Here is a 26,961-nt window from a genome sequence, read left to right as displayed (position 1 = left end):
TGGTGGCCAGGGGGGACCTGGCAATCCTGCTTTGATCTGATCTAGCCATGCAATTCTATGGTTAATTCATTGCCTCACCTGAACTTCATTTCAAGGAGTGAGATGTACATTCAGTCTTAATTCTATGTTCATTCCCTGGTATCTTCCGTTACAGAATCTTAAGTAGTAGACTAGGAAATGACTGTGGGGTTTGCAGGGGTGTTTTTTAAAAGTTGCTTGCCTAATAGACAGTACTTGCTAAGATGAACCAATAGTATAACTCAGCACTCAAACAGAAGAAACAAATATCAGGTGTCTTGGTCTGTCTATAAAATGTTAGGCTCAGTTTGCCTTGTAGCTCTTCAGCAAAGGAAGAGGAGGTTCAGCCTGGGAGTTTCAGTCAACTTCTGCTCAGGCATTAGCACTTTAAAAGGAAATGGATGTATCTTTTAAAATACGTACCTTTTCCTTATAAGTGTTAATAGAAGACCAGAAAATTGATGTTGAATAATAAAATCCAGTGGAGGTTACAGGGATCAACCCCTTTCCCTTTCCTGCAAAGCCCTGAGGCAAACTGAGGTTGCACCAGCCTGTAATTTGCATTTTATAGATACACCAAGAGGGATAGTCTAAGCTGTTTGAGTCTTAAATATAAGATGGTTGTAGTTTTAGAACTTTAGCCAAGATCTCACCACAGAGTGGGGATAACTGAAGTTATACTTAGAAGTCAAGATCAGCCACAAATCCACAGTGCTTTTACTAAGTGTCTGAAGGGTTGAAGCAACCTGGCCTGGATGGCCCAGGCTTAACCCATCAGACCTCAGAAGCTAAGCAGGGTTGGCCCTGGTTAGTATTTTGGTGGATGATCACCAAGAAAGTCCAGAGTTGATGTGAACCACCAGGCAATGGCAAACCACCTCTGAACATCTCTTGCCTGGCAAACCCTACGGTGGCCTTAAGTCAAATGTGACTTGACAGCACATCCCACCGCCGCCAAGGGGTTGAAGCATGATATTCTTGTTTGCTTGTTTAATTCAATTTCTATCCTGCCCTTCCAATGAATGGGCTCAGGGCAGGTTACAACATTAGATTAAAACAATAAATCAAACATTAAAATTTGTAAAACTGTCATCCTAACAAGATGACAGCATATAGTATAAAAGGTAGTATGTAGTATATCATGTAGCTATATAATAGCATGTAGTGTAAAAGATAGTCAATGCCCTGGTCTTGGCCAAGCCAAGGCGAGGACTGCCGTCTAAGATCCTCAGTCAACCTTATAAATGATGACAGATGTTAACAGGAGGGGGCAGATGGCATTTGGTATTTGACCCTAAAGCCTGGCAGAATAGCTCCATCTTGCAAGTAGCTCATTCCACCAGGTTGGGGCCAGGTCCAAAAATGCCCTGGCCCTGGTTGAGGCTAAATGGATGTCTTTTGGGCCGGGGACCACCAGTAAATGCTGATCCAATGAGCGCAAGGCTCGGCAGGTCACGTATGGGGAGAGGTGGTCCCACAGGTATGTTGGTCCCAGACCACTCAAGGCCTTAAAGGTTAGTACCAACACCTTGAAATGGACTTAGAATTCTGTTGGTAGCCATTGGTCAAATGGTTTCTCTCCTCCCAAGTTTTTGCTGCCCCTGCTGTTGAGCTGTTTGCCAAACATCGCATTCCAAATGAATTCTTCTCAATCCAATGTCTCTTTGCATTTTGCAGGTGGCACTATCTCCAATGGCCAATACAACAGTCTGCAGCCAAGCTTCAGCTCAAGATCCCAAACAAATGGCACAGACCACAAAGGCTCTGTAAGTACCCAAGGAAAGGCTGACTTCTGGCACCTCTTGGCACCTGGACTGCCTGGCACCCTAGGCAAGGCTAACGTCTGGCACGCACACACCCTGCATTGATGTCACCAAGCCACATGGTTTGGCGCACCCAGAAGACTTGCACCCTAGGCAGTCACTTCGTTTGCCTAGTGGCAAAGCTGGCCCTGTAAGGACCAAGCTGTTGCTGGGCAAACCTAGCTATCTGTTATCACCTACTTACTGCCAATGAAATTTGATTGCAGCACTGGCAACAAGTTACTGCATTTTTTTCCTGGTATTATACGTGCCCTGACCCAGATAGTCCAGGCTAGCCTGATCTCATCAGATCTTGAAAACTAAGCAGGGTTGGCCCTGATAAGTATTTGGACTGAAAAGAACCAAGGAATACTAGGATCACTATGTAGAGGCAGGCAATAGCAAACCACCTCTGAACGTTTCTTGCCTTGAAAACCCTATAGGATTGCCAGAAGTTGGCAATGACTTGATGGCAAAAAAAGAAGGAAGGAAGGAAAGAAATCTGTGGTAAAAGATTCTTCTGGCCAGTGGTGGCTTTGACTCCCTTTCTGGTTCCCTGCATCATCACAAATTTGCCCTCCTGTGGTATAACACAGCCTTGCAGAGATGCAGTTAGAAGAAGAAGAAGAAGATATTGGATTTATATCCCGCCCTCCACTCCGAAGAGTCTCAGAGCGGCTCACAATCTCCTTTCCCTTCCTCCCCCACAACAGACACCCTGTGAGGTGGGTGGGGCTGGAGAGGGCTCTCACAGCAGCTGCCCTTTCAAGGACAACCTCTGCCAGAGCTATGGCTGACCCAAGGCCATTCCAGCAGGTGCAAGTGGAGGAGTGGGGAATCAAACCCGGTTCTCCCAGATAAGAGTCCGCACACTTAACCACTACACCAAACTGGCTAGTAACATGCACCATTCTACTCTCTTTCAGAAATGATGCCAGGGTCAGCTGTGCTAATTCTTTGTAGAGCAGCACAGAGATTACTGAGCAGAACATAGCCTGCAAATATGCTTATTAATGATTAATAAATGGGTAGTGTGAAAAGACTCCAGTTGAACGCATAACTGGGGCGAGAGATGGCATTTGCAGGGCTAACCATAAATGCAACTTAATCTGTCAGCAAATTTGCCTTTAGACATTTGACGTCACTACTTAATTCCTTTTCATTTTAACCATACCTCATCTTGTTTCATAAACAAAAATATATGCGTAATGTATAATGCTGCACACAAATCAGGAAAGATTTGACAAAACAGGACATAAGGACATAAAAGAAGCCATGCTGGGTCAGATCCAGTCCAACACTCTGTGTCACACAGTGGCCAAACAAAAAAAAAACACAGGTGCCATCAGGAGGTCCATCAGTGGGGCCAGGATACTATATAGAGCACCATGTAGAGTACTGGTGGTCACCACCGAATTTTCAGAACCGCCTGTATTGTATTGTATTACTATAGCACCATGAAATGGTTTTAAATAATTTAAATATGTAATTATGTTTTATATGTTTTATTGGTTTTAATGGTAGTAATGTAATGTTGTGAGCCGCCCTGAGTCCGCTTGCAGAGAGGGCGGGATATAAGCTTAATGTAATAAATAAATAAATAATAAACTAGAAGCCCTCACACTGTTGCCCCTCCCAAGCACACTAGAAGCCCTCACACTGTTGTCCCTCCCAAGCACCAAGAATACAGAGCATCACTTGCCCCAGACAGAGAGTTCCAACAATACGCTGTGGCTAATAGCCACTGATGGACCTCTGCTCCATGTGCTTATCCAATCCCCTCTTGAAGCTGTCGATGCTTGTAGCTGCCACCACTTCCTGTGGCAGTGAATTCCATGTGTTAATCACCTTTTGGATGAAGAATTACTTCCTTTTATCTGTTCTAACCCTACTGCTCAGCAATTTCATTGAGTACCCACGAGTTCTTGTATTGTGAGAAAGGGAGAAAAGTCCTTCTTTCTCTACCTTCTCTACCCCATACATAATCTTGTAAACCTCTATCATGTCACCCCAGTTGGACGTTTCTCCAAGCTAAAGCGCCCCAAGCGTTTTAACCTTTCTTCATAGTGAAAGTGTTTCAACCCTTTAACCCTTTTCTGGACTTTTTCCAATGCTATAATATCTTTTTTGAGGTGTGGTTACCAGAATTGTACACAGCACTCCAAATGAGGCCACACCATCAATTTATACAGGGGCATTATGATACTGGATGATTTGTTTTCAGTTCTCTTCCTAATAATTCCCAGCATGGTGTTGGCCTTTTTTATTGCTGTTGCAGACTGTGCAACTGCAATTTTCAGTGAGTTATCTACCACAACCCCAAGATCTCTCTCTTGGTCAGTCTCTGCCAGTTCACACCCCATCAACTTGTGTTTATAGTTAGGATTTTTGGCCCCAATGTGCATTACCTTGCACTTGACCACGTTGAACCTCATTTGCCATGTTGACATCCACTCATCCATCCATTGCAGCACATATTTTCATTGCTTTGTTTCTGCTCTCTCTTCTTCCTGTCTCCTGTAGCTTCATCAGACAAAGAAAGGGTACAACACCATGAAGACTAATAACTGGTCCTCCCGTTCAGCAGTGGACCTCAGGCCCAGCAGGAGGATGGCCTCTGTCAGCAATGGTGTGGGGCCAAAGGGCCTGAATTATGGCATGAATTACACCCTGTCTCAAGCTGCCAACTCTGCTTCACGCCCTGGCTCTTTTCATGAACGAAGCTATCGGGCCCATCATAACTATGACACTATGTCCCTCCGTTCTCTGCGCTTGGCAGATGGGCCAGGCAGTCCTGGGGGCATAGATGATCGCTACAGCTTCATGTCTGAGCAGATGGACCCATTGGCACAAACATCTCTCTACAAAAACAGGGGAGGTGGCAACTTCACCAAATCCTACACTTTTGAGAGGCAGATGAGTGCTGGATGTAATGCTGGCATGAAGGGGCCCATCAATTGGATGGATGGTGTGGATGGACCCCCAAACAGGACTGTTATCCGTGCACCAGCCATGCGCACCTTGCAGCGCTTCCAAAGCAACAACCGCTCCCGCATGAGCACTGGCTCCTTCAGTGCAGTCCAGTCTTCCCAAGGGGGCATTGGGAACTCCTATGCAGGTGTAGTGGAACGCAGTTCCCGGGCCCCTTCTGTGCGTAGCTTAGCTGATTCTAACCACCATTTGCAAGACCTGCGTGCCATTGATATGTTTGATGGTCACAACTCACTCATGACTCAACAGTCCTTTTCTGGCGGGTAAGTGTCTTACGATGAACATACTGGAGAAGGGATGTTGCTGTATTTCCAATTGCTACCTCCAAGGAAAGAGAAACAAATTGAGGCTTTCCTCTAGAAACATAGGTGTCTTCCACATGTGTTATCTGCCCCAATTTCAGTGCTTTTGGAAAATGGTTTTTTTTTTCTTTTTCTCCAAAGCATCATGGTATATTTGTGCACCTCTAATGGTTCCACAACTTTCTGGCAGTTTTTCTCAAACTGCTTTGATCCAAAGGTTTGGGAAAGATTGCAGTAAAGCCTTGATGGTGGCTGCTATGGGTGGGAAAATTCAGATTTTCTGGCTCACAGGGCAGCCTTTTTTTTAACCCCTGTCCCCATGGCAGCCATTTCCTTTCCTTGCAGGGGGTGTGTGTGTTATTTTTTAAAAAACTGGTACTAGAACATTGTTGTAGCAATATATAATTCTATCAATGGGTGTAGCCGCAAGAGAAGAAGCTAGAGACATACTTTTTTTTGTAAAATGAAACCTGAGAATTCAGACAAACTGCTACTCCTATCAGTACAGTAGTGTATCAGTATTTTAAGTCAGAAATTCTAGCGCTGATTTTAAAATAATGCAAAAGCACTTGTGGCCCAGGGGAAGGGTGGTGGATACTTTTGGGGGATTGGGGAAGGAAAATGAGGGAAAAAACTGTTGTGTGGATGTCTTGTTGCTGCTGCATCTGCAGCCACATCAGCAGTGGAGAAACCACATAAACCTGCTCCTGTATCAAAGACACCACAGTCTTGGAACATGTTTGTACTTTCCAGCCTGGTGTTTGAAGTGGAACCTCAATTCCCATCAGTTGCTGCTTCACATGACTGGCGAAATGCTGTCACTCTGGGGAATTTGCTGTTGCTATAGTGGCAAGAGAGAGAGAGAAGCCTAGCACAGGATGCAGTAGTTCAAGGGAAACAATTGATTTAGTTTATTAAACTTCTTTGCCGTTCAATTCCCTGCCAAGCAGGGATCAGGGTGGCTTACAGTGATCAAAATACAATAAATTTGACATATTACAGACATAGATTCCCCCTAGCCTAGCCATAGGACCTGTCTTCAGTGGGTTCAGCTTCAGACAGCTCTGCTTTAACTGTCCCGCTACAGCCTCCAGTCAACTTCTGGGACAGTATCCAGCCAACCATTCATTAACAAATGCAGCTGAGTGTCATCTGCATATTGGTGGCACCCTAGCCCAAATCTCTAGGTGGGCAAGAGGACACACATAGACAGTAAACAACATTGGGGTGTGGATGGGCCCCTGAGGGACTCCACATGCCAATGGGTGTTTCAATGAGACCCCCTCCCCTGGAGAAATAAACATAGCCATTGAAGGACTGTTCCATGTAATCTATGTAATCCTGTGGTGGTGAGGCAGTGAGTCAACAGGTCATGGTTGACTGTGTCAAATGCTGCTGAGAGATCTAACAACAACAGCAGCAGCAGCACTGACCTGCCTTGATCTAGTTGTCTTCAGAGACCAGCACTGTCTCCATCCCATTGCCGGGATGGAAGCCAAACTCGAATGGGTCCAAGGCCAATGTGTCTTCCAGGAAAGCCAGCAGTTGTTCTGCTGCTGTCCATTCAGCCACCTTACCCAGGAATGAAATGTTCAAAATTGGGTGGTAGTTGGCTAAATCAGAAGGATATAGCGATTTTTTCCCCCCAACAATGGCCTCACCACTACCTCCATCAACATTCCTGGGAAGACACCTGAACCCAGGGACAGATTGATTAAGTCTTCCAGAAAAGTCTGTACCCTCTCTGGGCTAGCTTTAACCAAACAGGAAGGGGCTGGGTCAAGGGGCAAATGGTGGATTTGACAGCTAACAGGATCTTGTTGACATCGGTCAGAGCTGACTTGATCTAGTACTGAACCCAGTGATGGCCAAGGGACCTCTAGTTCACTCACTGTATCAGCATTGGCAGGGAGGTCACAGTGGAGCAACAGGACTTTCTCCTCAAAATGGCTTGCAGAAGCCTCACAGATGATAATCAAATCACTAAAGTTTGAGGGGTCCCACACTGGGGACATAAGGGACGTAAGGGATCTAATTACTTTAAACAATTGAGCTGGACAAGAGCTTGTGGAGGTTGCATAGTAAGCTTTCTTTGTGGTATTCACCATCATTTCATAGAATCTCATAAGTGTCCTCAGCAGGGGTCCCCAACTCCTGGGCTGCAGACTGTCAGCAACCGGGCTGTGGAACAAGGCAGAGGTGCCGCACCACCCCTTTTGCCCACCTGGGACCTGGGTGGATGAAAGAGGCAGTGTGGACTTGCTTCAAAGCACCACCTCTTTCATATGCCCAGGTCCCAGGTGGGTGGAAGGGGCAGCGCAGCAGTGACCTTTGCCTAGACCTCATGTAAAAAACCCAGCAACCCCCCTCCCCCACTGGTCTGTGGAAAAATTGTCTTCCATGAAACTGGTCCTTGGTGCCAAAAAGGTTGGGAGCCACTGTCCTATAGGATACTCTTGCAGCCTTGTAGTGAGTGAAGCGCCAAACTTGCTCAAGTTGTCTAAGCTTGTACACCATGATTTTACAAGCTGTTTTTAGGATGCTGTAATGTAACACTGAGGTCAGAGCTGGGGAACTGTGGCAGTTCCTATATGCTCATTTGTTAGTGAGATGAGGTTGACTCCATGTATCTGGTATAATATTATATTTTTATATATAAAATACCTCACCTTTTCCTGTGATTTCTAATGCTGGGAATGCTTCCCTTTCAGAAGTAATAGGCAGGAACATATACAGGGTTGTCTGATGCATTGGTTCACAGATTGCACAGAATCTGCAAATCATTTTAGAGTTTTGCAATCTGGAAATCTCCAGTTTCCTTTGAGCAACAAAACTGTGTAGGGAAAAATGCAAAAACAGAAGGGTAGAGTTTCAGAAATCTAAAGTTCTATAATAATAATTAAATAGGCTTTAGTGTTGCGCAGGACCTCATTACCCTTCTTGCATGTCTCGTTTTTCACTCCCTGGCTAGCTAAACCGAATTTCTAAGATTCACCCTCCTCCCTTTAGCACACCATTTCAGAACTGCCACAAAATTAGAGACTCCTTGTGTACTCTAATTGGGCAAAATAAATATAAAGGGAAAGGGAAAAGGTAGTCCCCTGTGTAAGCACCAGTTGTTTCCGACTCTGGGGTGACATCGCATCATGACATTTTCCCAGCAGACTTTTTACAGGGTAGTTTGTCATTGCCTTCCCCAGTCATGTACACTTTCCCCCCAGCAAGCTGGGTACTCATTTTACCAACCTCAGAAGGATGGAAGGCTGAGTCAACCTTGACTCCACTAGGATTGAACTCAGGTCATGAGCAGAGCTTGGACTATAGTACTGCAGCTTATCACTCTGTGCCATGAGGCTCCTAAGGGGTGTGTGTGTGTGTCTATATATATATATATATGTGGGTTTGAATAATGGGTGTTTGGATTTTTAAAACATGCAATATTTACAGGATCCTGCATCATGTCCTCTTTGACTCTACTTTGATTTTCAGGTTTGATGACATTGACCTTCCCTCTGCAGTGAAGTACCTGATGGCCAGTGACCCCAACCTGCAAGTACTTGGGGCTGCTTACATCCAGCACAAGTGCTATAGTGACAATGATGCCAAGAAACAGGTGAAGAGGATGGAAGCAGACAGGGATATGAAGTTGTCTTGTAATGAATTAGACCTTTGGTCCATCCAGCTCAAATGTTGAGTGTCATCACCTATCCTGACTATCAGCATCAGGTTTTAGAGCCAATCCCAACATCTTTTAACTAGAGATGGTGGGGTGGTGAACTCTCTGTGTTTGAAGCATAAGCCCTAGTATTGAGCTGTGGCCCCTCCTGTAATGTCCCCTATCCAAAGCAAGGGTCTGAATCCCAAAGGGACCAACAGTGTTTGCAAGCTTAGTCACTAATGTGTCTAATTAAAGAAAATGCAGTGTCAATTACATGACACTTCATACGAGCTGAGCTGCTGAAAGTGAATCGAGGTTATCTGAGCTGGGGGGAAAGCAGATTGCCTTAGGTGACAGAACACAATGAAGATTAGCAGAGGGTCACCCAAGGATTTTCTTTGCTTCTTGCTGCTACAGGCTCGCAGCCTCCAAGCTGTGCCCAAGCTGGTGAAGCTTTTCAACAACCCAAACCAGGAGGTACAGCGCCATGCTACTGGTGCCATGCGCAATCTCATCTATGACAACAGTGAAAATAAGCTGGCACTGGTGGAGGAGAATGGCATTTATGAGCTGATGCGCACTTTGCGTGAGCAAGATGATGAGCTACGCAAGAATGTTACAGGTGAGAGAATGTTGCTCTGGGCAAGTTGAAGAGCAGAGAGTTTGCAGACAACAAGCTGCCCCTGAGGTCACAAGACAAATACAGGGAGCTTAGGGCTCAACGTGGGCTCACTCTTCTAAGCAGTGTGAAAACACACTCGTTTACCATTTTGGCCCTACCTCAAGTGTGTCTTAAAAGTTACAGTTGAGTAACAGGAGCATTACAGCAAAAGGATAACCAGCCTGGGCCACATTATATTAGCCACAAGCATGTCGTTGAAAACTAGAGGGGTAGTTGTGATAGTCTGCTGAGGCAAAAGTAGCTTAGCAGAATTCAGAGTGCTGTTGTAAAGGACTGCTGCACCTAACTTGATTGCCTTCGAAGTAATAATCATGTGTCACCCTTTCCTTCCTGCATTTCATGACCCTTGAACTTGCTATTTATTTTTCATTCATTGTAGATAAAAGGTCTATCTAGCAAGCATTGCCTTGTTCTTTTAAAAGTGGACCCTAGTCCACCAAAGTTTATGCTGAAGTAAAATCTTGTTTGTCTTTAAGGTGCCAATGGACCTCTATTTATGTTTGCCCAAACTAGTCCCCTACTGAAAATGGCTTTGCCAGCACTGCTGTAATATTGCCTAAGAGCGCTTACTTTGCATGGACCGGGGCCATCATATTATGAGTTTTCCTTCTTGCACTCCTGCCTGCCACTGGCAGTGGCCCCAGTCCATGTCAGGAGTGATCAGGGAATGAGATAATGTCACAAGGAGGCCATGGTAAATCTCAAGTTGTCTGGCTCTTAACCTTGTGTCGGCATTATTAATGTATGCAAGTCAGATTTAGGAAATGTAAGACACAGGTGAGAATTCTATATTATTGGGGGAGGCCTAAGTAGGAGGAGGATTCTGGGGTGGGTGAAGCCCCCCCCCCAATATATTGTCACATATCCACCTGGAGTTTCCATCTGTACCATCAGTTGGCTGCTTAACCAGGCAATGAGGCAGCTGTGGCTTCTCTAGATTATTACACTGCAAGCAATATCAGGACAAACAAAGGGGGGGGGGAGTTCACAGGAGAAACTACAGCTGCCTCGTTGACTGAATTCAAACCCAAATTGAAAGATACACAAGGCATGTTGTGGTCACAGTCTGGCAATCATACTACCTAGCAAAAATAGCAGCTGCTACTGCAATTCACAAGTCCATTTCTGTGTGTATTAATCATCACAGCAGGACTGTTTGAGGCAGTGGAATAATTTGTGGGAGTGTTGCCTGGTGTTTAAGCTGAAGTGTGACAGAAGGCCCCAGATGAAACAAGATGTGGGCAAGTGAAGGGATGGGAACTGGGCACTGAGACAAAGCTTCATAGAGGGTGTTGGCAGAACTGAGACTAAGTAATCTGCTTCTTTTTGTCGGCTGTCTTACCCACATGTTGCCCGTCCTAGGGTTGACAGCTTGCAATTACAACTGATCTCCAGAGTACAAAGATCAGTTCCTCTGGAGAAAATGGATGCTTTGGAGGATGAAGTGTCCACCTGAATGACTCAACCTACAGCCACTCTGGGGAGGAGGGTGGAGCTACACTGCTTTCAAAATCATGGCTCAGAGCCACTCACTGCCCCACACTATTTTCCACTTCACACTACCCCCACAGCCACCGCCAACCAGCTCTTCAAAGGCTTTCCCCCCCTTTTTTGCCAAGTCATGCTGTAGCAACAGCGCCACTCCATAAGGAGAAGGAAGGACGGAGGGATAGGGGTTGTTTCTTGATCACAGAGGGCCCTCCAGAATAATCATATTTGCACAGGCATGACAGAAAAAGTGGGGAGTAATGGGAATGGAGGGAGCAGCAGGTACAGGAAATGGGAGCTGGTGGTGTGCAGACACCATTCCTTCCTGGTCTTGCCCCACTGGCAACTGCTGTTGTAACAGATGTAGATACAGCTGAAGACTACATTGCCCCTACCTAGTGTAGTCATATGCACTGCAAAACTAGGCAAACTCTTTCCTGATCCATCACCTGTACCATACCCCCCCCCCTTTATATTCCCTTTCAAAACTAGCTGCCATATGTGGCAATTTTTCAAAATACTGGCTTATTTCTCAGATAATCTGCAAGGCGCTGGAGGCTATGATAAACTGCTAGAGGAAGAAATCAATTAAATACTAGCCACTCCCCCTCAAATCCAGCTACCCCAACATTCTCTGAGTTAACAATGGAATGCTGACCCCCCTCCCCAAGCAGAGGGAACCTGAATAAGCACGAGGAAATCTGAGTGCAGAGAATCTTAGTAGAAGGCTAAAATGTGTGGGTGGAGAAGGGGATTCAGGTGTCGCATGCCCTTAATATCATGGCATGCTGCAAAAGGAGATAAATATAGACTGTGGGGAGAGACTGGCATGAGGCAACCTCCCAGCTGTCTTTGCATGGGAAGCGTTGGGGCACTGAATGGAAAGATCCAGCAAATAGGGGAGATTACATTAAGTTCTATTACAGAATGGCCTCTTAAATCCTGCCCAACAGGCTCAGATTGTCTAATCGAATACCAGGGTTAATGGGAAAGTTAGCCCCAGGAGCAATGATGTAATGAGCTTTAACACATTTTTACAAGCACAGTGGATTCTGTGAAAGTGGTTTAGGTGAACACAATTGAAGGATGGAGAGAGTCATCCCCTCCCCCAATCACAGCACAGGGCACACACTTCCTTCAGTAGCCAAGGCAAGCCTCTTGTCCTGCTGCAGATCTGGATGGAGAAAAAGAGGAAAGGGAGTGGCAAGTCAGCTGCCCACTGCTGAGTGGGGGGGGGGAGGGGAGAAGGGGGAACCAAACGTCCACCTTTTGTACTCTGTGTGACCAAGACCTAACATGGCTTGTGTGCACATTTTTGTTTTTGCTGCGGAGCTAAGGTTACGTGCTGAGGCTCTTCATGTGCAAATCAGTAAACACACAAGGTGCAAAGCAAATATTGCGTTACTGTTTTGATTGATTGTTGTACCTCTTGTCCTGGTGACACAGCATGAATTGCAGTATTGTGCAAGGCTTACTGCTCTATCAGACTGTCTGGTTTAGCTTTCACCCAAATGTCCCCTTCTCTTCTCCTGCACAGATCGCAAATATATACGTAAGTCTTAAACTGGATAGACCTCTTGCTAAATCTGTTCTGCTCCTTTATGTTTGTCCAGGGGATGTGCTGCCTGATCCAGGCCCAATTAAGACTGTCTCTGAGGAAACAGTCCTGTCAGGGGGTTTTTTGTAGGAAAAGCCCAGCATGAACTCATTTGCATATTTGGCCACCCCCTGTGACATCACCATTGTTTCACACCAGGCTTTTTTTTTAAAGAAAAAGCTCAGCGGGAACTCATTTGCATATTAGGCCACACCCCCTGACACCAAGCCAGGCAGAATTGTGTTCCTGTGCATTCCTGCTAAATGGGAGAGCCAGTTTGGTGTAGTGGTTAAGTGTGCGGACTCTTATCTGGGAGAACCGGGTTTGATTCCCCACTCCTCCACTTGCACCTGCTAGCATGGCCTTGGGTCAACCATAGCTCTGGCAGAGGTTGTCCTTGAAAGGGCAGCTGCTGTGAGAGCCCTCTCCAGCCCCACCCACCTCACAGGGTGTCTGTTGTGGGGGAGGAAGGTAAAGGAGATTGTGAGCCGCTCTGAGACTCTTCGGAGTGGAGGGCGGGATATAAATCCAATATCTTCTTCTTCTGCTAAAAAAAAAAGCCCTGAGTCCTGTCGTCCTTTATCCTCTCCCACCCCATTGCTTGTGCAGGCCTTTCATCAAAGGAGCCGAGTGTGTACAACTTCTCTCCTCAAGAACCAAATATCCTGTTCCCATTAATGGAGCGATGCTTCAAAAATACCCCCTTAATCCGTGTGTGGAAATATTTTTGTTTCATAAAGACATTAATATTAGTGGTTGGAAGTGCCAAAACATTGTAAATAGTCTTATTGGCCCAGATAGAATCCAAAACAAGAAACAAAATCTATGTAATGCCTTTTTTTAGATGTTGTCTCGCGACATCCCTGATGCAATGATATCACTCAGAAGTGATATCATCGTACTGGGATGTTGTGTGATGACGCTCTGGTTTTTGAGCAAACCATGGTTTTACAACCGAAAAAACCCCATAGAGTTTTTGCCCAAAACCTAGAGCATCATGCACAACATTGATAACATGATGACATCATTCCCAAGGGATGTCATTGCACAGTGCGATCCCAGGATCCCACTACCAGCAGCAAGGTAAGACCTGGCAACCCTAATCTGAATCCACCCTATACCCGAACTCTGACTGCTGTGCTTAACTTATTCCATCTTCTGATTATATCCAGTTTTGAATAAAAACTATTTCCTCCCCCCGCCCCACACACATCCTATTTTTATTTCATTTATATTTACTTTTCTCCCAAATGGGGGGACCAAAAGTGACTCACAACGTTTTCCTCTTCTCCATTTTATTTTCACAACAATCCTGTGAGGTAAGTTAGGCTGAGAGTTAATTGGAGACATGATTCCAACAGTGTTACAGTGAAAGGAACACATTCAAGGAAGCTGCACAGGGAAGTGCTGAAATGAGTTCCTGGAAGACAAAAGATTAACATGTGGCAGGACCCGTGAGGCTTTCTTGCTCTGACAAGTTCATATGATTCAATTGCTCCATGCTTTGCTGTAAAATATCTCAGTAATGCAGAGATATTTAAAGCATTTGGAGCATACAAGTTCCTGCATGGCCTTAATAACAACCAGTGTCTGCTTCTTTCTCCTATTACCAGAGATTGTTATTCATCAGAGAACTGCTTAGCTTCATCCTTTTTTTCAAGCAAATGTTCGGTGGTTAACATGCCATAACCCTATACTCTGGCTGTTTACACCTTTGAGACTGTACTAGGAGTGTACATGAGCCAAGTTAGGTCTTGGTCATGTAGAAGGCAAAAGGTGGAAGTTCAGCCCCGCCCCCCCAACTCAACAGTGGGCAGTTGGTTTGCCACTCCCTTCCTTGTTTCCTCCACTCATATCAGCATTAAGAGGCTTGCCTTGGCTACTGAACGAGGAGGTCCCTTGCAAATGCAGATGTTTTGAAGGGTGGATAAGTCTGCATCATTCCTTTTTAAGTGTAGGTTGCACTTAGCTCATGCTGAAGAGTCATATTAGTTCCCTACCATGATTCTGGGTGGGGGTTGGACATACTACCAAAGATCTCTTAAGGAGGCCAGCTAGGCCTGGATGAACCACTTGGTAGAAGAAACTTGCAGTTCTTTAATTCCAGTCATGTCCTGCTACACACACTGCTACACACACTGTGGGCATAGCTATAGATATTCAGAGCACAGTTCAGTTACAAGATGCTCAGAGTTATTGCTGTGTGATATATACCTCTTTCTTTTTTGTTCTGAAACCAGTGCAATTTTGGATTTGAGCTTTGAAAAATAACAAACAAATATGCCCACAGTTTTGAATATGATGTGGGTTTACTTGCATTCTTGGCCACAGCCTACCAGCTATGTATGGCTCTGCTCAGCTATGTATGGCTTTGCTCACTGTGCTGGATTCGTCGTCTGATGAAGTGTGCTTAAGAGCACACGAAAGCTTATGTTCTAAATAAAAATTAGTTGGTCTTAAAGGTGAAACTTGACTCCTGCTTTGTTCAGCTGCTTCAGACCAACACGGCTGCCCGCTTGGATCCACCTTCTAGTATGGAACCCATGTACTGTGAACCACATTTACCTAATGCCCATAGCATATATAAGTGTGAGTTGAGCCCAGGATGCAGCAAGTTACAGCCTTGAGCCATGGGAGTGTGTTTATAGATCTGGTCACTGTCAACAAAATGGTGGTCTCTTGTGGTTTCCCCACATAGAAACTGGAGCTATGAACTGGGACTTGTTTGCTTAGCTGTATATTTTAAACAGTTATAATCTCTTTCACATATTTATTGTGAGAATGTCTGTGAGGATTGTGAAGCAATTTGCACCATTCAAGTGTGTAACAGTAATGATGACTAACAGGAATGAGAGCCTCCTGGGTACAGCCACACCTGTCCACAAAGCCCCTTACGGTGGGACTTGGTATTCCACTAAAAGCCAAGGTACAATGGGTGCACTCCTCATTTTGCTGAACAGTCAGTTCTGCAGCTATGATTTTTTATTTCCTTCTCCTACCGTTCTGCAGGCATCCTATGGAATCTCTCCTCCAGTGATACCCTCAAGGACCGTCTGGCCAGAGACACCCTGGAGCAACTCACAGATCTGGTTTTGATCCCTCTGTCTGGCACTGGCAGTGTTGCTGTTATCCAGCAAAATGCCTCTGAGGCAGAAATCTTCTACAATTCTACTGGCTTCCTCAGGTACCGATCAATGTCTACAGGCAGTGAGGAAGCCTCTCTTTACTTCTTCTAATTGAGGGAAATCTATATTCTGTGATCATTGCATCCTGATGAGATCTGTTCAAGAAAGCTATGCATAGTGGGATAATCCTGGGAAGCAGCATGACTGTAGAAATGAGGGCACATCACCCTTTCATATTTCACAAGTTGTTTGATAGGCCAAAGTAATGCATATTATCAGGTGGCAATAAAGTTCTGACTGAGAGAATCATTCACTTAGAGTTCTCTCTAATTGTCAGTCTTCTATATTTTTACCTTGTTCTTCCTCTGAAGAGCGAGGGTGATATACATGGTTCTCATTGATCCATTGTATCCTGATAATCTTGTGAGGATTAGGCTGAAAGTTACTGGCCCAAGAGGACCCAGTGAACTTCATGGCACTTTGGCAATTAGAACGCAGATGAACTAGATCCTAGTCCAGCAAGCTAACCACTACACCCCAGTGTCCTTAGCACATCACTCATTTCTGTCTAAAGTCAGCAGCCCTGAACTGAAGCACATTTAAGCCGGAACCAGGCAGGGCACACTGTACAAGTTCATATCAAATCAGCAATTTTTATTAAAGTAAAAAACCAAATAAAACAACTGCTCTCAGTAGGTTACATGTAAACGGTTCCTGAGGCTGAAAAAAGGGCTGACTGGCAATATCATTAAAAGGGGAAAAGAAATCCTCTTTCTCTTTACATGACCCCTTTGACAAAGAAGGCCTCACAGTTACCATAGTCAAGATCATATTCTCTAAACCACCCCCGGAAACAAGTTGCCTCTTTTGGTCTGACAAACCTTATGTGTTTACATGCCTTCCACTTTTTCATAGATGAAAGGTCATGCAAGCTAGTTTGGCTTGGCTTTAAGATGTGACAGTAGATGCTGAAGAATGCTTATTCCTTGTAGGTTGAGGGGAAATTGCTCCTTTGTGTTTCCGTTGTAGAAATCTCAGCTCTGCCAGCCAGCAAACTCGACAGAAGATGCGTGAGTGCCATGGACTAGTGGATTCCATGGTCAGTTATATTAACAACTCATTGGAAGTGGGAAAGTCTGAAGACAAGGTGAGCCTGCTCCTTGACACTGAGTCCAGCGCTAGCCCTGTAGGTGTTAGCAGCTTGGAAGCTGGTCTGTAGACTCTGCCCAATGTTCTGTTCTGGGTAATTCCTACCCAGAAGTTTTTGATGCCAGTTTTTGTTAGTTTGTTTGTAAGTTGAAGGTACAAACAAGACAAAAGGGGTTTTCTTGAAATAGCATAGGGAAGAGGCAAAACATGCATAACATAATTAAGATTCTCTGGATTTTACTTTCTGGACAAGCACTGGGAAGGTTGTGGCATGTACACTTTTTGGAGAAAAGCAAGGGACATCTCCCAGAGTCCAAACATAGCAGAACACTTCCCATATCACTTTTCTCAGCACAAGACAAGTGTTGGGATGCGCTCCAAAGATATATGACATGGCATTTCACACATGACATAGGGGCAAACCCTACTTGACTGTTGGGTGTCTGTTCAACAGGCAGCTACAGCCAAACATGACTACGTCATGGGTGTTTACATAGAAAACAAGTGTTTGTTGCATTCACATTGTACATTTTTAGATGTGCATTCAAAAATATTTTTGGTATACCTCTAAAATGACTTATATATGAAGCGATCCTTATTAACATGCAGATCATCAGGTGGATTTTAATTTAACTCTCCCGATATAAATTCAAAATATCTCCAGGAACCAGCAGGCAGCTGACATGTGTATTAAGGAGACTTGCATCACAAATGTCACCGTGACACATCTTTGGTTTGCTCTATCTCCCAAGAATGTGAGAGGTGGCTCTGAGAGTCTGTAACAACGCAGTTTCCAGACAGCAAAGTGATGGATGTGTTTTCCTGCATCTGGGCTGCCCAGACTCTCTGTGGACTGAGAGATGCCATGTTGAGTGAGCCATTTAGGATTGAGCTGCCACGGAGTCTGCTTTTTTATCATTTCTAGTTCATCATTTCATGTCTGGTAGGAATGAAGTGTGAATGTCTCCAGGCCATTGAAACAACCCGAATTCCCCATCTTGAATCTAGTGAGGATTTCTGTAGGTTGCCTTGAGCAAAAAATTTGGAAAGATAAAACAGATATTGTTAACTACATATAATATAAATAGAAATAATATTTACTTATTTAATACTTTATATTTTGAGCATTTCCAAATTTTTGTCTGAGGCAGCCTGCGGAAAAGTCAAATACAAAATAAAGGAATCATAAAATACCATTATTAAACTCACCAAATTGTATCTTTTAATAATGCAATCCAGGTCATCCATTAAAATCAGAAGAAAGTCCACAAAGCTTTCCTAAAGGGAAAAAAAGGAAAAGTTTTGCAGTGGAAAACACACTGCCTATTTTTAAATTATGTTTGTTGCCCCTACAGAGTGTAGAAAATGCAGTCTGTGTCCTGCGCAATCTGTCCTACCGCCTGTATGATGAGATGCCACCGTCCTCACTCCAGCGACTAGAAGGGCAAAGGAGGAACGATGGGGCAACCATGACGAGTGAGCTGGTAGGCTGCTTCAGCCCCCAGAGCAAGAAGGCCCGAGAGGTAAGAGGAGGATGAATGGCATTATAAGAAGGAATGGCAGACAACCATGACACCCATTTTGTAGGATGGGTAATCCCTGAGAGGAAAAGGCAAAATGAACCCACAAACAAAATGAAATTTGTGAAAATTGCAGGGCTTTATTTGTGCCAGGCATCTGTTCCCAACAGATGTTCCCAGCAACATGGTTCAAGCATGGAACATATAAAGAAAGAGCCAGACTATAGTGTTCCTGGCCATATGCAGAATACAACTTTTCCTCAGCGCTAAGCACCTCCACCCAGCAGGCATTTGGGGAAATTCATGAGCCCAAGATTTTTTTCCCTTGATTAACAGTTTCCAGAACTTTATTTCTAACTGTTAGGCTGACCTCCCCAAGAAGACAGGCTGTTGTCAGAAGAAGAGCTGTAGGCTTCTCTTGGTGCTTTACCTTGATTGGTGAGAATTAATATTAGGACAGAGGAGATAGTGGTAGAGCTGGGGCTGGGAAGACTAGGAAATGATACTTCAGAGATCGAGCCTCAGAGAATGTTTGTTGCATAGTATCTCTGGTTTTTCCCCTCTCCTCCAGCTCTACATGAATTCAGATATTGTGACCTTCACAGAAGTCTCTAAAGATCCCAAGGGGATGGAGTGGCTCTGGAACCCCCAGATTATAGGGGTCTATAACAGGCTGCTGCAGAGATGTGAATTAAACAAGCATACCACGGAGGCAGCCTCTGGGGCACTTCAGAACATCACAGCTGGAGACAGAAGGGTAAGAGAGCACATGGAACATGGTGGAAAGGGATCTAACTTCTTTTCTGCAGCTACCATGCCTTGCCTTGATTAGACTTCAGCAGTGGCTGTTGTGGGGGAGAGGTCAGTAGAAGAGGGAACAGGCAATAAGTGGGGAGAACGTGAAGAAAGAGTTACTTGAAGATGACAGGGCCTCCAAAGCTAAACCTGATAGGGATGGAAAAGAAGAAGGTAGTCTAGGAGGCATGGAGAAGGGGAGAAATGGGTTGAGCCATTGGTTGCAGTGTTCAAATGTCTGACACACTAAGATGTTTTGAAATGCTTTAGAAGTGTATTTTTAAGGAAAAGATCACCACTAGTTCTGTACCCTGCCATGACCCAATTTCCAACTTAAAAGAGAGGGGAAGTTCCTCTTCCCTCTTTACTCCTGTGGAGAAACGCCATTTTGTGTATGTGAGTTTAACTGTCTGTGAGTTGGATGGGAGGAGGCTATCAAATTTTAGGTAGGCTTTGGCATAGTCTCCTCATTCTCCCCTCCCTCCTGTCTGTAACCAGTAATCGGAGGGCAACTCCCTAGAGAGGTCAGGAAATTCTTAAAAGTTAGAGGAGATCTGCCACAGAATGCTGCAGGAGAGAGCAAGCCAGTTCCTGGGTACAGGGCAGTAGCCAGAATTTTAAAAGTTGGGGGGGGGGGCAAACTTTCCCATCCACTGTGGGGCTTGCCACTTCTCAGAAGCTTTCTAGGGTAGGGGCAAAAGCTGGAGGCTCTGAAAGTGGCCAAGTCAAGGCAGCCAACCCTAAAACTTTGGAGTCACAAAGGAATGCACCTTGCATGCTAGCAGGGGGGGATTTCTTTCTCCCTCCCTCTCCTCCACCCTGGCACTTTGCAACCAGCAGCTCCATCCATCCCCTCCTCTCCAGTCCATTCCACATGATTTCCTCTGCCTCCCTCTCCTCCACCTCCCTCCTCTTCACCTGTTGCTTTTGCTGTTGCAGTGCACTGTGCCCTGCTCAGCTCTCCTGGCTCTGGCTACCGCTGATGACACTTCACTGGCTCAGCCATGGCAAAAAGAAAAAGAAAAAAGCAGCCTGCACCCCAGAGGGCACCTTAGGAGTCAGGGGGCAATGCCCCCACAGGCCCCCTGTGGCTACAGGCCTGCTTGGGTGGGAACGGCTGTTTATTTTATTGAATTTGGGGTGGGAAGCTGGTCATTTTTCAGTTGGAGGCTGCAACAGACAGAGCCCTGCTCCTGGGCCAGAATTGTTGGCCATTTGGGGGGATATATTTGACCAGCTTACCCAAGAGTAATAAAGTAACGTGCCTGCTCTGCATACCATCTAAATAGGGCATGAATTTATAGTAGGGAGAGAGATGGAGCGTTTTTGCCTATGTTATTTTACTACTTCCTTTCACTTCTGATATACCTGTAAATAGTTGTTTTAAATAGGTCTTTTAACTGTTGAAGGAGTGAAGTGCCTCTGTACCACATAGTTCCCCCAGCCACCTGGAAATGCTAGGAGTGGGTCAGGGAACCCCTAGGCAGAAAAATGGCAAAGTTTTCAGTTGCCAACTCTCCAGGAGAGCCCCAAAGATCCATGGAAAGCCCCAAGGTGGGTTCCTAGTGACTCAAGAGAGAGCTTAGGAGGCTGTCCCACCTAACCAGAGCCCAAGACACGGACAATGGTGGCAGCAATACCCTGAGGCAGTGGAGTGGAACAGCCCCTTCAGGTCAGATTTCAAGGAGGGGTAGGCAGAGCCGGGGCCCACCAGCTGACGCAGGTCCAGTCTGCCACAACTCCCTTAGATGTTTTGTGCTACAGCACATAAAAATGTGGCCAGCTGGTCTAGCCCTGACCTGGATAGCCCAGACAAGTCAGACCTCAGAAGCTAAGCAGGGTCAACCCTGGCAAGTACTTGGAAGGGGGACCTCCAAGGAATAACAGGACCAGGACTCAGAGGGAGGCAATGCAAGCCACTTCTCTGGAAAACCTAGAGGAACAGGCTCCCAGGGAAGATCAGGGCCCTGTGGAGCCTAATGCAGTTTCACAGGGCCTGTAAAACGGAGCTATTCTGCCAGGACTTTGGTTGAGGTAGTGGACAACAAACCTTTTGGCCTCCTTGCTTAAAATGGCCCCACTCTTTGGCCACAGAACTACAAACATTGGGCAGAAGTAATTTCATCTAACTGTTTATAGTCCAGCTGTGGGACTGTATATTGGATAAAATTTTATGGTGCCATCCTGATACTTCTAATAGATATTTCTAATTTGATTGATTTTAATCTAACTTGAATTGTTATGTGGTTTTATGGTATCTTCCTGATTGTTCAGTGTTTATTTTGTTGTTACCTGCTTGTGGGGAGAGCAGGTTAGAAATCAAAGATATAAATAAAAATAAATAAAAAGCATCTTAGCCCCACTAGGGGTCGCCAGAAGTCACCATGACTTCCAGGCATTCAAGCACATGCACACATGCCCCACCCCCCCCAAAAAAGCAGGATGTCTGGTAGACACAAGCTTATGACCTTGGTACAGTAATAACTAGTGGAATCTCATAAGCTGGACACTGATGTCTTGTTTTAGCTTCCTTTTCCTCATAATTGCAGTGGGCTGGTGTTCTCAGCAGAGTGGCTTTGGAACAAGAGAGGATCCTGAACCCAGTACTGGACAGAGTCCGCACAGCTGACCATCACCAGCTACGCTCACTAACAGGGCTGATTCGCAACCTGTCCCGGAATGCTCGCAACAAGGATGAGATGTGTAAGTTTTATTCCAATGGGAAAATAGCAGCAAAGGCTGCCTCTGCAAATCCTGATAGAAAGCTAGGAGGAGACATTTGGGGGAGGAGCTGCCTTCCAGGCCAAATAAATGCCTTTGTGCTTCTGTCTGCTGAGACTTCAGAGAGACTCCCTTTCTTGTATCTTTGCTGTTGATGACTTGTAGCACTGATCAGTTTTGGTTTTGATTGGCAGCAACCAAGGTGGTGAGTCATTTGATTGAGAAGCTTCCAGGAAGCCTCAGTGACAAGTGGCCCCCAACAGATGTCATTGTCAATATTATCGCCGTGCTAAACAACTTGGTTGTGGAAAGCCCCATCGCTGCACGTGACATTGTCTACTTTGATGGCCTGCGTAAACTTTTCTTCATCAAGAAGAGAAGGGACAGGTATGAATTTCCAGGAATTTCCTTCCCCAGATCCCAGTTTCTGAACAATCTAGTTGTATTTCCAAGAGTCCAGATTTAGAACTTGTCCAAGCCTACTACTTCATCAATTGGATGTGAGAAATCTGGCTCATGCTGTGCATTCTGCAACCTCTGTGGTTGGGCTTGGACATGTTAGAACCATGTAACTGTCAGACCCACTCATATCAAGACAGCAAGTTGCAGGGGTCAGAGTTGGGGAGAGGGAAGTTTCCCTCGATGTTCAGATCAGAGTACAAGTCTAATCTGGAAGCTTTGCTGTCAGATTTTATCACAAGACTTATATAAAGGGTTTCTTTCAAACAGGTCAAGGTTTCTTTGTCAGTGTGCCGTTTGTGGCCGGATCACAAGACTAAATCCCTACCTGATTAAGCCTAGAACCTGATTTGTTTATCAGATGTCTTATGCTGTCTGGTTGAATTGTTGCTTATAATTTGTAATCCACTTTGAGTCTCAGTGAGAAAGGCAGGTAATAAATGATACAAGAAAGAAAATCCTGACACGAATAAACATATGGCGAATTATCTCACAGAACATGCCAGTCACCTGAAAGACATTACTGTGCAAAGGTATCTAAGCTTGCCATTCTGGGGGAGGAGTGAGTGTCATTTTTGGTTTTGTGCATCTTCTGATCGCATAGATCTGCTGTCACAACCAGAGAATGAGTCAGTCCAGCCATCTGCCTTTACAGAGACTCTTACCCCAAGTCGTCTTAATGGCAGGAGTGGTTTTTGTAGCTTTGCAAAACTGTTGAATATGCTTCTGCAATTCATGCCTCTTTGTTAACAGAGAACCTTTTCTTCTGGAGGGACGGCTCAGTCCTATTCATATTTACTCAGAAGTAATAATTCAGCTTTTACACCCAAGTAAATGTGCACAGGATTGCAACTTCACCCTTAAATTTTACTAATAGGGACAAGAGGTATTTTATATCCTATCCACTAAAGCAGAGGTGTCAAATGTCCACCCTGTGGGCCCTTGGGGCTCTTTTTTTCTTCCCTCTCTCCCTCTTGTCCTCACCGTTTAAAGCTCTGAGGCTGGTGAAGTTACCTTCTCTTTCAGTTCCCTGCCTTTTCTGCCTTGTTTTTGCAGATTGCGGCACAGACAAAGCTGCAAGGAAAACATGAAACAGACTCTTCATCGAAGCTGCGGGGAGAATGTGGAGGGGATTTTTCATTAATGTCACTGTGCCCAGATGGGGCTCAGGGTCCTTGATGGAAGATCCGTTCCACATTTTCCTTGCAGCTTTGTCTGTGCTGTAATGTGTTTCAATGGAGTGGAGATCAGTTTCCTTTCAGTGTTCCTATATAGACAGTTGAAGCTCAGGCTTCCTGGAGTTATGTCCTTGCAAATAAAGGGTTGATGCTTTGAGTCAGCTTGTCTCTGCTCAATAGACCTGATTTTGTGAGTACTCTAACCTGAGAATCCACAGCCAATGGCATATTACACTGGAGAGCCATTGCCAATCTGAGTAGACCTGGGGAGGAGGGGGGGAGAATGCCATTTCATTGTTTTCCCAGGCTCAGAGCATTTTATATTTTTAATTTCTGCTGTGATCCTTGTGCTTTTCCTTGATGTTTTATTTTAAAGATTGCATTGCCAAATCCCACATTTCCATTTTAAAACAAAATATTACAAGGGTTTTAGGCATGTTTGTATTTTAAGTTAAAATAATATATTTAATTGTGTTTGTCTCTGTCCTTTATAAAGTTTGTATCTCCACTACCTCACATTACATTTTATGACACTCATGACCCAGCCCACAAAGTCCCATTTGTGTCAGATCCGTCCCTCCTAACAAATGAGTTTGACACTCCCTGCACTAGAGGACCATGAAAGAAAGTTTCATTGTTGGCAACTGTGTCTACTTGCAGTAAATCAACATATGTGCCTTTTTTCTCTAGCTCTGACAGTGAGAAGTCATCCAGAGCCGCTGCCAGCCTCCTGACCAACATGTGGCAGTACAATAAGCTTCATCGGGATTACAAGACGGTACGTCCCTTCCAAGGGTTGCCAATCCCCAGGTGGGGGCAGGGGATGCCCTGGTTTGGAGGCCCTCCCCCCGCTTCAGGGTCATCAGAAAGTGGGAGGGGATGTCTGCTGGGCACTCCATTGTTCCCTATGGAGGCCAATTCCCATAGGGTATAATGGATAATTGATCCACGTGTATCTGGGGCTCTGGGGGGGCTGTTGTTTGAGTTAGAGGCACCAAATTTGCAGCACAGCACTCAGTGCCTCTCCCCAAAACACCCTCCAAGTTTCAAAAGGATTGGACCAGGGGTTCCAATTCTAAAAGGTGCAAGCACCAGTCGTTTCCAACTCTGGGGTGATGTCACATCACAACGGTTTCTTGGCAGACATTTTACAAGGTGGTTTTTCAGTGCCTTCTCCAGTCATCTACCTTTTCCCCCCAGCAAGCTGGGTACTCATTTTACCAACCTCAGAAGGATGGGTCAACCTTGAGCCGGCTACCTGAACCCAGCTTCTGCCAGGATTGAACTCAGGTTGTGAGCAGAGAGTTCAGACTGCAGTACTGCAGCTTTACCACTCTGCGCCACGGGGCTCTTTCCAATTCTATGAGCCCCCAAAGAAGGTGTCCCTATCCTTCATTATTTCCAATGGAGGGAAGCCATTTAAAAGGTGTGCAGTCCCTTTAAATGTGATGGCCAGAACTCCCTTTGGAGTTCAAATATGCCTGCTCACAACCTTGCTCCTGGCTCCACTCCCAAAGTCCCCAGATATTTCTTGAATTGGACTTGGCAAACCTATCCTTTCCTCACCCACTCACTGCTTCCAGCACCCCTTCTATTTCACACTGAGCTTGAAGGCACAAAATTGGCTTGGTACCCATTGCAGAGAGGAAGCACCACCAGACCCCACAGGCTGTATTACTTCACTTCTCCTTCTGTTTCTGAAAGGCCATATCAAAGAAGAGGATCAGTTTATTAGGGTGCATGTAATGCTATCTCCATCTGATTCCAGAGGTGGAAAAGTATCTTCTTAGGTGATCAGCTGCAAAGGGGTATTGGAGTTCTTATTAGAAGAGGAAATAGCTGGTGTATTCAAAATACGCATGCACTTGCTACACTTTGTTAACAGTACATAAGGGCTATTATCCTCAGCGATTGGTCAGGCTAGTGTCAGCTTTGCTAAGAGATGTTTCTTGGGCACATGTTGTGCTTGTGGTTTAGCATTGCAGCACTAAGTAGAAATTACATGGATGTGCCTCGTATGTGTTCACAGTAACCCTGATGGTTGCCATTTTAACCATATCCAGGGGATGGAAGCTGAGTGATCAGCAATTCCAGTTAAAATGTCAGGCTAGGATGTGAGAAATGTGTGCCATTTATTTTCAATGACTCCCCTTATTTTGGCCTTCGTTTCAGAGTATTGTGGTCTACTAGTGCATTGTTGTTGTTTATTAAACTTAATTAGTCACCCTATTCCAGCTTGTGCCAGGCTCAGGGTAATATACAACACAGATTAATACAATGTGCTAGTTTAAAACAGCACAACAAATTAATTAAAAATATGAAAATCTCAAGATGGCGCCCTATCATTTTTTCTGCATTCTGGACTACCAGAGTGTCATGGGGGGCGGGGGGATGGAAAATGTGCAAAGCATCTGGTGGGGAGGGAAAGAAGTACCAGCCAAGTAACATTGCTGCCCTCAGCAAAAAGCCTGGCAGAACATCTCTGACAGTTCCTGAGGAATGGCATAATATCAGAACATAGAAATTAGTGTGTTACAATTTCACCTGGCAGAAGTGCAGTAGCTGAGAACCTCAGTTATGAGAAAGCAAAGGACAGATCATATCAGTAACACTGAGCCAGAACATCTGTCAGAAGGCCTTTGAAACTACAGAATTTTTCCCTTAGATCTGTGTCACTCTGCTGGTCACCTTTGAAATGTTTTGATGAATCTTTTATTCTATGTTTTACAGAAGGGCTACCGAAAAGAGGATTTTGTTGGCCTGTAAAGACAATGGCTTCTGATGCTTACATCAAATGGACTGTCTGGCCCGAACAGCTCTCCACAAAAATGTTTTTGAGGTGCCATTGTAAATGGCCTTCATTCTGCTTCATAAAGTTCCTTGCCTACAATTCGCATCTTTTCATACATCTCAAACCAATTGGACTGATATTTCTTATTTTTGTATTTGTTATGGTTTCTTCTTCATGCCTGTTGGAAGCTCCTTTCGCTCTGCTGGCCACCTGATTTCATCAGAACATTTTGTAAAGCCACAAGTCAGCATCAAGCAAATTTTCAGGACTTCCAGTCAATATGGAACGCTCTTTTTCATCCCCATTACTTTACTGGGTGGGCTTGGATTCTGGGTGGTTCTTTGGAATTCATGGACACAGATAGGATAGCACAACTTTCAGACTGAGGGATCCTGAAGGAATTCATAGAGGCCTGGTGCCATGAATAGATACATCATCTGTTTTCATGAATTTCACTCTCTGGAGCCCTGCTAAAATTTTGCCCACCCAGCCCATGGACCCCCCCCCCAAAAAAAAACTTTTTTTTTTCATTTTAAAAGATTAGGATATCTTATTTCAAGGTATTAATAGATTTTATAGCAAAATTTTACCAGCACAATAGTATACAAAGGGAAAACCATTTATTTCTGGTGGTATTGGACTCACAAGTATTAAATGCAAGTTTTGAGATTGCACTGACCAAAAA

At 44.9% G+C, this 26,961-nt stretch overlaps 1 protein-coding gene across 2 annotated transcripts in view; it reads left to right on the top strand.

The window, feature by feature from the left end:
- Window positions 1-26,375, top strand: part of PKP3 (plakophilin 3) — a 95,044-nt gene extending 68,669 nt beyond the window's left edge. For both annotated transcript variants that reach the window (XM_060261878.1, XM_060261879.1), the window contains 12 exons: window positions 1,696-1,784; window positions 4,344-5,074; window positions 8,603-8,726; window positions 9,189-9,393; window positions 15,548-15,722; window positions 16,693-16,810; window positions 18,168-18,335; window positions 18,904-19,089; window positions 21,677-21,830; window positions 22,043-22,235; window positions 24,176-24,263; window positions 26,216-26,375. In XM_060261878.1, the coding sequence (XP_060117861.1) occupies window positions 1,696-1,784; window positions 4,344-5,074; window positions 8,603-8,726; window positions 9,189-9,393; window positions 15,548-15,722; window positions 16,693-16,810; window positions 18,168-18,335; window positions 18,904-19,089; window positions 21,677-21,830; window positions 22,043-22,235; window positions 24,176-24,263; window positions 26,216-26,251 (2,267 nt within the window). In that variant the 3' untranslated portion in view covers window positions 26,252-26,375. The remainder of the gene's footprint in view (window positions 1-1,695; window positions 1,785-4,343; window positions 5,075-8,602; window positions 8,727-9,188; window positions 9,394-15,547; window positions 15,723-16,692; window positions 16,811-18,167; window positions 18,336-18,903; window positions 19,090-21,676; window positions 21,831-22,042; window positions 22,236-24,175; window positions 24,264-26,215) is intronic.
- The last annotated feature ends 586 nt before the right edge of the window (window positions 26,376-26,961 follow it).

This window comes from Heteronotia binoei, chromosome 21, assembly GCF_032191835.1.
Source record: "Heteronotia binoei isolate CCM8104 ecotype False Entrance Well chromosome 21, APGP_CSIRO_Hbin_v1, whole genome shotgun sequence".
NCBI classification, from domain to species: Eukaryota; Metazoa; Chordata; class Lepidosauria; order Squamata; family Gekkonidae; genus Heteronotia; species Heteronotia binoei.
This window is presented reverse-complemented; position numbering and strand designations above follow the sequence as displayed.